The sequence below is a fragment of the Neopsephotus bourkii genome, unplaced genomic scaffold (assembly GCF_033783945.1).
Source record: "Neopsephotus bourkii isolate Nb327-2 ecotype Australia unplaced genomic scaffold, CSIRO-AGI_Nbou_v1 NB_1632, whole genome shotgun sequence".
Lineage (NCBI taxonomy): Eukaryota > Metazoa > Chordata > Aves > Psittaciformes > Psittacidae > Neopsephotus > Neopsephotus bourkii.
The window spans coordinates 119,930-129,076 of record NW_026902107.1 but is presented as its reverse complement, the minus strand read 5'-3'; the positions used below and the strand labels follow the sequence as shown (position 1 = coordinate 129,076).

The 9,147-nt window shown below is 57.0% G+C and overlaps 1 protein-coding gene across 2 annotated transcripts; it reads right to left on the bottom strand.

The window, feature by feature from the left end:
- Nucleotides 1-127: 127 nt before the first annotated feature.
- Nucleotides 128-9,106, bottom strand: GMEB1 (glucocorticoid modulatory element binding protein 1). Of its 2 annotated transcripts, none has more exons than XM_061373558.1 (10): nt 8,860-9,106; nt 7,629-7,778; nt 6,685-6,767; nt 5,698-5,822; nt 5,038-5,141; nt 4,523-4,677; nt 3,759-3,887; nt 3,296-3,433; nt 2,370-2,492; nt 128-1,274 (listed from the first exon to the last, which is right to left on the bottom strand). In XM_061373558.1, exons 2-10 carry the CDS (start codon nt 7,754-7,756, stop codon nt 568-570), a joined length of 1,692 nt encoding a protein of 563 aa, XP_061229542.1. In that variant the 5' UTR covers nt 7,757-7,778; nt 8,860-9,106; the 3' UTR covers nt 128-567. The 2 variants fall into 2 exon arrangements, with proteins under 2 accessions (XP_061229542.1, XP_061229543.1); XM_061373559.1 differs by lacking the exon at nt 8,860-9,106 and adding an exon at nt 6,473-6,593 and having other exon boundaries at nt 7,629-7,681.
- Between the last annotated feature and the right edge of the window lie 41 nt (nt 9,107-9,147).

Genomic DNA, 9,147 nt, shown 5'->3' with positions numbered 1-9,147 from the left:
ATCCAAACCAATGGAGCTATAAACGCAACCTGTGTGGAGGGGAGAGTGAGGACAGTGACACCAGAGCCACTGCCACCCCCCTAGAGCACGGATAATAACATTAACAATAATATAATAATAATAATAATAATAGCAATAAAAAATTCCCAGTTGAGGTGAGAGTGACAAGTCCGAGAGAATCCCCTTCCCAGGGGGAAAACTCCAAATGAGGTACCTGGTCCACCCCAAAGCTGTGTCCCCTTCCACAGTCACACCAAGGCTTGGTGTCCCTCCGGGCCCAGTGTCCAGTTCCTCCCGGCTGGGCTGGTGAGCAGGGATGCAGTCTCTCCAGGACCCTGCAAACAGGGGGTGTTGTTCAGTGCTCCACAGAGCCAGGTCTCCTGTGTTCCTCCAGCTTTTTTGTGTTTAAACCCCCCCAAATAAGAGCTATCTCTATTCTATACAGGACAATGAAACAGCCATGGAAACAAATGGGGTGGCTGGAAAAGATGCTTCACCAAATAAAGCTTCAAATGAAACCAAATTCCCCAACTCTTTCCCCAAACTGAAGCTCATTTTTCCCCACTTTTAGTCCTCCAAGACCACAATCTCCACGTTATGGACCTGGTGCTGATGCTCCTCCCCGTCTCCCACCACTTTCTCCTCAGTCCTCAGCTCCGTCTCCAGGATCACCGCTTTCCCCTCCGCCTCCTCCGCATCAGCTTCAGGATCAGGCGCCGGGTCAATCTCTATGATGGTCTGCCCATCCTCGGAGGTGCCCTCAACAGCTTGGATGGTGGAGGTGAGCCCAGACTCCATGGCCACCAGCTCCACGGGGTTGACCACAGTGGCCACGTTGGCCAGGGCCCCGCTGTCCTGCATGGCTGCCGAGCTGAGCAGCGCCAGGCTGGAGGACGGGTGGAGGGTGACGGTGTCGGAGGAGCTGGTCTTGGAGGAGGACACCACGGTGGCATAGCGGAAGAGCTGGGAGCCGGAAGGCAAGGTGTGAACAGTCACCGGGCTGGAGCCTTGGCTGATGGTGGCCACTGGGATGTTCCCGACGGAGAACTGCTGTCCGACGGGTGCGATGGCGATGGGCGAGATGACGGTGAACTGGGGCTGCTGGATAGGGGTGGAAGGGCTGAGGACGGTGGCGGAGGCCGGGCGCTGCAAGCGGGGTCTCTTGGGGGGCTTGGGAGCGCTGACGGGCATCAGCACCACGTTCTGGATGGTTTGGGACTTCGCCTTCTGGTCCTTGGCCAGTTTCTTCTGCTCTTCCAGCTGCCGCTCCAGGTCTGCAGAGAGAACACAACCAAGCATCACACCCCATGTTTGTGACCAGAGGGCTCCTACCCATCTCAATGCTTCACTCAAGTCAAAGTGCATCAAAGGAAAAGGTGACCAGATTCTCCTGAGCTGCTTTTGCAGCCGATAGGGAACAAGCAGTCATAGAATCATAGAATAGTTAGCGTTGGAAAGGAGCTTAAAATCATCCAGTTCCAACCCCTGCCATGGGCAGGGACACCTCACACTAAACCAGGTCACCCAAGGCTCTGTCCAACCTGGCCTTGAACACTGCCAGGGATGGAGCATTCACAGCCTCCCTGGGCAACCCATTCCAGGGCCTCACCACCCTAACAGGAAAGAACTTCCTCCTTATATCCAATCTAAACTTCCCCTGTTTCAGTTTGAACCCATAATGCCCTGTGTTGGTTGTCTCCTCCTCCTGGGTATTTCTGCTCCAAGCCAGACAAGGGAGAGTGGGTAGGAAGCAGCAGGAACTGCTTCCCGAGCTTGGCTGGATGCCCTTCCCAGGATCCAGGCACTGGGGACAGGGAACAGGACTGTCTGCATCAGAAACCTTCTCCCTCAACCCCTGTGTGTGTGAACATGGGGAGTCAGGAGTAACCTGGTTATCTCAGTTATCCAGGGCAGTAGGGGACTGGGACATCCCAGATAAGAACAGATCCTACACGACACAGTGAGCAGCTCTGGGGAATCCAGGTCAGGTCATTGGCTTCAGCTCAGGGGAAGCTGTGCAGGACACACGATAGCTCCAGGCCAAGGTGAGCAGGCAGCTCAGCACCCAGAGCAGCTCAGAGCTTCAGCACCCATTGCCTGATGCTGGTGGGATCTGACTCGCACCCTCAGCACCCTGCCTAGCACCACAGACTGGGCTGTCAAAACCCCAAGCAACTGCTCACTGTGAGGTAAGGGAGAGGGGAAATTCCACTCGAGCCCTAGGATGGAGAGGGATCAGGATGGGTTTGTTTCAGGGCAGCATGTGTTGAAAAGAACCCAACTATGGTTCATTTAGAGGGTATATGGAAGGAAATCAGCTCCCCAGAGCAGCAGCAGGGGGAGAAGCCTTTCCCAGGCACTGACTGTACCTGCCAGAGTGTAAAGAAACTGCTCTTCTCCTTGCTCTGTCTGGTTTTTTCTGTTGTCCAGAACCTTCTTGACTGTGTCCATCAGGCCAAATGTGTGGGCAACGTTGTTCAGGACTGCAGCATCTGCAAGGGAAGTGCATGGGACGATTGTCGAGACCCACAAGAAATGCCTGCATCACACCAAAAACCTGCTGCTGCTTCACAAACAACTCCCTCTGCTCTTCCACAAGACCACACCACAAAGTCAGACCCAGCTCCCTCATCCCTCTGACATCCCAGACTTCAGTAACCCCATTCCCATGTTAAAGACCCAGAGATCTGTCACCCAAGCAGCTCAAAACTGCTGCAAATGAAAGCACCAGTTGCAATCCCAGAGATGCACACGAGCTCTCCACCTCCAAACCATCCCCCCGTACATTGACAGCGGCATTGACACACCAGCTGCACTGACAGCTCTACAGAGTTTCTATTCGAATCCACTGACTTCAATCACTCCCAGCTTCACAAAGCTCCCCTTGACACAAAGATTTGCCAGCCCAAAGCTAACTTAGGAAAGATATCAAATAACCCTGCCTAAAATGAAGGCTGGGGCTTTGTGGACATTCTCCCAGCAAGAGGTGCCCAAAGCCTGAGCTCATAGGGGTTGAACTGGATTAGGGAGCTGAGCTGAGTTCAAAATAACCCTAAAAAGAGGAGTTATTTTTAACCCAGATCACTTCCCTCCTCTGGTTCAGCCCCAAAACCAGATGCTCTGACACAAGTGAGGGGGCAGGACCTGTTGTAGCCTGCACTGAGAAGTGCACAGAGAACTGTTGGGACAGCTCTGGTCCAAGGGGTAGACCCCTCTCACTTCATCTTTTGACTGCAGCTGCCCTTTAAAGCATCCTTCCCCAGGGCAGAGGCAGAGGCTGTGGCTCACCACCTACCTGTCATCTGGAAAGGAGACTGACCCAGCCTCTGCTGGACACCTCTTAAGACTTCTTCTATCTCCTTCTGGATGTTGCACACAACCTCTTCCATCAGCCCCACATCAGCTATTCCTTTCCAGAACATCAGCGTGTCCTCTGGCACAAGGAGAGGAGGGAAAAAGAAGTCAAACATGAACAAGCACTTGCTGGTTTCCCCCACTTAAACCACTCAGGCAAGAGTAAATGTGTAAAACAAGCTATAATTTGGGCATTGGGGTGGGTGGATACGGCATGCCAACCCCCCCCGAATGAGTCCCACCCTGCCTGCAGCAGTGAGGAGATCCAGTTGGGAAACACTGGGACAAGCCAAGGGGCTGGGAGACAGCTCTGGCATTGCCTCAGCTCTCCGGATTGTCAGGATTTCAGCTTCTTACAGGCCAGAAGAGGGGAAGGAAACAGCTGAGAAGCAGCCTGAGCTCACCCGAGATCTCGTCCGTGTCCTTTTTCATGCCTTCCTCAGTGGCCATGGTGACAGCAGCCGTCAGAGCTGAGTTCCACTCGATGCCCTCCTCCATGCTCTCTTCTGACAGTGCGATCTGGGTGATGCTCCCTGCCAGACAGGAGGTATCAGCTCCCTCTGCAGCCCCTGCGGGGCCAGCCCTGGGCCCTGCTTTATTTTCCATCCCCCTCAGCCCCTCAGATGACAGGGTCAGGGGCTGAGGTCCTTTATAGAAGGGAAACAGAGCTGACTCTATCCTGTTTCTAGGTCAAATCTGGGACTAAGTCAATGTGCAGCCACTTCAGGGTTTCACCATGGTGCTTTCCAGGAGGCTCTCCTTAGCCTATGGATGACTTTGCCACCTCACTCACCCAGGGCCTTACAGAGCTGTACCTTGCCCAGCTAAATGATGTGGTACAACTGGGAGTAGTTCTTCCCCCTTAACCTCAGCAAAGAGATCACTTTCTGTTCAGAAGCATGGGATTCACTGGGAATTTGCAGTTGGAATCATGGAATCCCAGGCTGGTTTGTGTTGGAAGGGACCTTAAATCTCATCCAGTTCCAGACCCCTGCCATGGGCAGGGACCCCTTCCACTGGAGCAGCTTGCTCCAAGGCCCTGTGTCCAACCTGGCCTTGAGTATTGCCAGGGATGCTGGGACTGGTGGGGGGGTTGAACCTGATTTGATGAGTCCAGGGAGGAAGAGGAGTGCCAGGGACACTGCCATGGCACTGAGTGGTCTCCTACCATCAGCTGATGTAGGGGTCTGCACCACGCTCTGCTGCCCCGGCACTGGTGCTCTGGCGCTGCTGATGAGGAGATCGAACTTGGTGCTTCTGCAAGTGTTGGTGCACACTTTGTCGTGCTGGTAGAAGTCAATCTGCCCCGAGTCCATCATCTTCCTGTGCAGGGAGGGGGGAAGAGAACCAAGCTCAGCTCAAATCTCAGACTAAAGGGAGTATTCCACATAGGAGTGCTACGGAGGCCATGAGAAGTAGTGCAGAGCTTTCAAATGGCAAATACAAGCCACCCCCAGCTTCACAGGCAGGGTTCCAGCCCTGTTTCACCCCTCACAGGTCCCCCAGGTAAGGGTGGTTCTGTCCAGGGGGAGGAATGGTGGCCTTGAACCACAGACCAAGGCTCTCTGCAAGCTCCAGCCAAGTAATGTGAGGTTCCAGGAGTGCTCCTGATGCAGACAAGTGCTGCTCAGGACCTGCAGTGATGGAAGCAGAGCTGGACACAGTGCTCAGCAAACGAAATACCTCAGCATGATGCCTCCGAGGCGGATGGCTCTCTTCCAGTCCTTCAGGGTAGACTTCCCAGCCAGGTGGACAAAGTGCTTTGGGCTGATGAGTTGGTCATTGAACTGCCAAGGAGACAAGCAAAGAGGGTAACATCACTTTGGAAGTGTGGAATGGAGCACCCAGCACAGCCATCCACAAGTCACCTAACCCCCAACTTCCACCCAGGAAGAGGAGCTGCTTCTCACACCCCTCCCAGCTCCCACCCCCTTGCCACTGCAATGCTTCTAACTCCGGACTGGATCTGGAACCATCGGCACTGGAACCAGACAGCTCTACCTCAGAAGAGCCCTGAAGGCTTTCCTAGGAAGCATGAACCAAACCATCTCCTTCTGGGAATATGGACTAAGGGAGACTCCTGTTCCACCGAGCAGTCCAGCAACATCTGCCTGGCACAGGCATTCACTTGGCTGTCCTATCCTGCTCCAGGAACTAAGAGGGCTCCTGTTGAGCCTCAGCAGCTCCCACTGCGGACTCAGCCTTGGCTGTTCTATCAGCACTCAGAACCCTGCATGCTGCAAAGCCACTCAGTTCCAAGGCAGGGCTCATAAGGAAGTCCTGCAGAGCTCAAGCCTCCAGAGCTTGAGAGCAGCGAAGGAACCCACTGCAAAGCTCCCTCACCTTCACACACTTGACATTAATCCCTGGGCAGACAAACTTCTTCCAGAGCAGGATGGCTTTGCTCTCCCCGCACGTGATGGGGTAGGCGATCTCAATCTCCTCATTCGCCTCGATGCTGCTGGGGTCTAAGGGAGGAGGAAGGGGGGAAAATGAAAGTATCCACCCAAGAGGATTCAGTCCCATGAGGTGAGAGCTGAAAGCTCACAGGAGGCACTCAGGGAACCAAAAGAAGGGCAGATCCCTCATCAGGATCAGTCCTCTCTTGGTCTTCTCCAGTCACTAACAGCAACTGGCATGTGTTTTTTCATCTAGCACCGCTCCAAAGGCAGCTCATCTATCAGGACAAGGGGAGATGTGTCAGGGAGAACAGTCCTTGTGGAAACAAAACGCTTTCAAATGGGAAGCTCAGACTTCTCTGGTCTCTCTTTAGCAGCAGGAACAGCTGTTTCCTGCTAATACATTCTCTTCACACGCTGAAAGACTCACACCCCACACAGGAAGCAGAAGAGTAGTCAAGGTCTAGTGACAGCACCTAATACTAGGAGTCTTTTCCCACTCACTCCCTGAGATAGCGGGGAGCACTTGGAACCAGTGAGCTCGGCTCTTCCAAACATCCAACCCCAAGTGCCAGGCTGTTCCTTCAGCACAGAGCCAGCAAGCAGAGTGTGATGCTGCGCTCAGCGCAGACACAACCACCATCCTCCTCACCAGCATTCCTGCCTGCCAGCAGCCAGAGTGAAATCTCGGCTCCCCTGGACCCCCTGGGAGCCCTTACCATTCATTGCAGGAGAGCCAGGAGCTCACTTCCAGGACTTTGAGACCATGCAGTAACAGCAGACTCTTATTCCAGGCTATGCCCAGACCCTGCACCCACATCCATGCCTGGGAAACAGCATCTGCAGGGGCAGAGCCAGAAGGAAGCCCGACGAACTGGAGCCACCAGCCCTGCAGAGGAGGGGATTCTGCCCATGCCAAGCAGGAACTCACCGATCCCTTCTTCTAGCTTGTGGATGGTGTGGGTTTCGACAGCCACCACAGCAGCACTGGCCTCGGAGCTCTCCTGGTAAATCCTGGTGGAAAAAGCAGGGATCCAGGAACAAACGATGGATTCAGCTTCACAACACAGGGCTACACATTCCCACCACTGCTTCCTTGCCTGTGCTCCAGGGAGGTGGATTGTTTGATCCACTTCCACAATGAGAATCCCAAGGCCTGGGACCGGCAGAGGTGTTCCCAGCCCTGGCACCCCACCCTCCCCACTGCCAGTGCCATGAAGCAGCTCTGCAGTGGTGCTTCCTGGTGCCTTCTCCTCCCATTGTGGACACAGGCAGGAGGAAGCAGAGCGGAATGTCCCAGGATTTCCCCTCCCAGCCCTGTGTGACACTGCAGCACCCGTGGGCACGCAGAGGAGTCGCTGCCATGCCTACATGTGGCTATTGTCCACCTGGAGCATCAAATGTACACCACGACTGTTATGAGCCTGGTGGGAGCCGCTTCTCTGCAGCAGCAGCCCAGCTACCCCCGAATTCCCTCCAACATCCCAGTTTTGTTGTATTTGAGAGGATTATCTTTGGGAATGCTGCCACGGATGCATATATGGGTCTGGCTATACATCCAGCAGCTGCAGTGTGGCAAAACCCCATCCTGGGCTGGAGAGGGAAGAGGGAGAGCAGGAGGATGCGTGGCCAAGGCAGCACCACCAGCACCTCTCCGCTTCCCTGCTTCCACAAGTGCTTCCACATTATCCCACAGGACAACTGCAGTGCTCAGAGGCCCCATGGCAGCGACACACACCAAGGCCTTTGGGGTCTTTCTCTTTGCACAAAACCAACACAGATCTGGAAACCACAGCACTGGTGGCTCCCCCTGGCACAGAATTCCATTGGGATCCCCCTGATCCCACCCGGTACCTCCCAGAAGAGCCGACTCACCCTTGCTGCACCGGCTGGAGCTGCAGGATCACCTGGGTTTTGGTATCCTCCGGGTTCTCCCCTTCGTTGCCGTCACTTGGTACAACCACCACATCACCCACAGGGACGCTCACTTCGGCATTCGCCATCTCTCACATGAAGGCTGCGGTGCTGCAAGGGGGGGCAAAGCAGAGGCTGTGTGTGTGTGGGGAGAGGGGTATGGTCCATGAATCCACGGACATCACCGGGCACTGCGGATCCAGCACCTGGTGTGCTGGGATTCCTCCTCCCCGTCACCATGGGGATGTCCAACAGAGAGAGGCAGAGCCCCTGTCCCCATCCCACCTGCACAGTGGGGTTGGAGAGAGCACCACATGCTTCCCAAGGTGGGATCCAACCGCCCAAGGGATGCTCTGATCCCTCGCTGCCCCAGAGGGGAGCCGCTATTGCCTTGGATCCAACCGCCCTTGAGATGCTCCAATCCCACACTACTGGGATCAGCCCAATGCAGATGCTCTGCCCCCAAGGTGGAACCCTTGCATCCAACCATCCTTGGGATGCTCCAATCCCTCACTACCGGGATCAGCCCAGTGCTGATGCTCTGACCCCAAGGTGGGATCCTTGGATCCAACCGCCCCTGGGATGCTCCGATCCTTCACTGCCCCACAGGAGAGCCGCTACTGCCTTGGATCCAGCCGCCCTTGGGATGCTCCGATCCCTCGCTACCGGGATCAGCCCAGGGCGGATGCTCTGCCCCCACAGTGGCACCCTTGGATCCAGCCTCCCCTCGCTACCGGGATCAGCCCGGAGCTGCCGCTCTGCCCCACAGCGGCCCCGCTATTCCCGGTGGGAGCCGCGCTCCCCGGGGCTGATCCCGGTTCTGGACCCCTCCCCCATAGAGCTCGGGGCCTCACTTGGTGCCACCCGCGCCTCAGCACAACCGGTACCGGGACCTCCCCCCCCCCCGGGATCGGACTCCCTTCCCCCTCCCCTCCTCACACCGGGGTCCCGATCCCCCCCCTCCCCCCCCGGGCGGCGCGCGGCGGGGCGGGGCCGCCCGGGGGGGAGGGGGCGTGGCCTCCCCGTCACCCCCCCCTCCCCCCCCCCCCCCGCACGGCGGCGGCGGCGGCACGTACAGCGGCGCGCGCTGGGGCGCCCCCTCCCCTCCCTTACCCCGTCCCTCCCTCCCTCCCCGCTCCGCCCCGCCGCCGCTTGACCCCTCCCGGCTCCCGTAGCGCGGCGGCCCCCTTACCGTCACCGAGCGGCCGCGTCTGGGGGGGGGGAGAGAGGAGGAGGGAAGCGGGCCCGGCAGCAACGCGCATGCGCAGGAGCCGCCGCGGCCTCAGCCGCCAGCACTTCCGGCCGCCGCCTGCCGAAAAGTGGGGGGGGTGAAACGGTGCCGCACTGCCCTCTAATGGCGGACGGCGGGACCGCACCCGGCACACGAATGAGGGCCGCAGGGAGGAGGGAGGGGTCTGGTCACCGGAGTAGTGCTCCCCGGTACCGGGCACTCATCGCACCCCAGCCGGTGTTACCGGGA

Coding starts and splice junctions, on each gene's coding strand:
- GMEB1 (XM_061373558.1), bottom strand. CDS start 7,756: ATGGCGAATGCCGAAGTGAGCGTCCCTGTGGGTGATGTGGTGGTTGTA. Junction 5,142..5,697: donor TTAATGTCAAGTGTGTGAAG/GTGAGGGAGCTT, acceptor TCTCCTTGGCAG/TTCAATGACCAACTCATCAG. Junction 3,434..3,758: donor GGACACGGACGAGATCTCGG/GTGAGCTCAGGC, acceptor TCCTTGTGCCAG/AGGACACGCTGATGTTCTGG.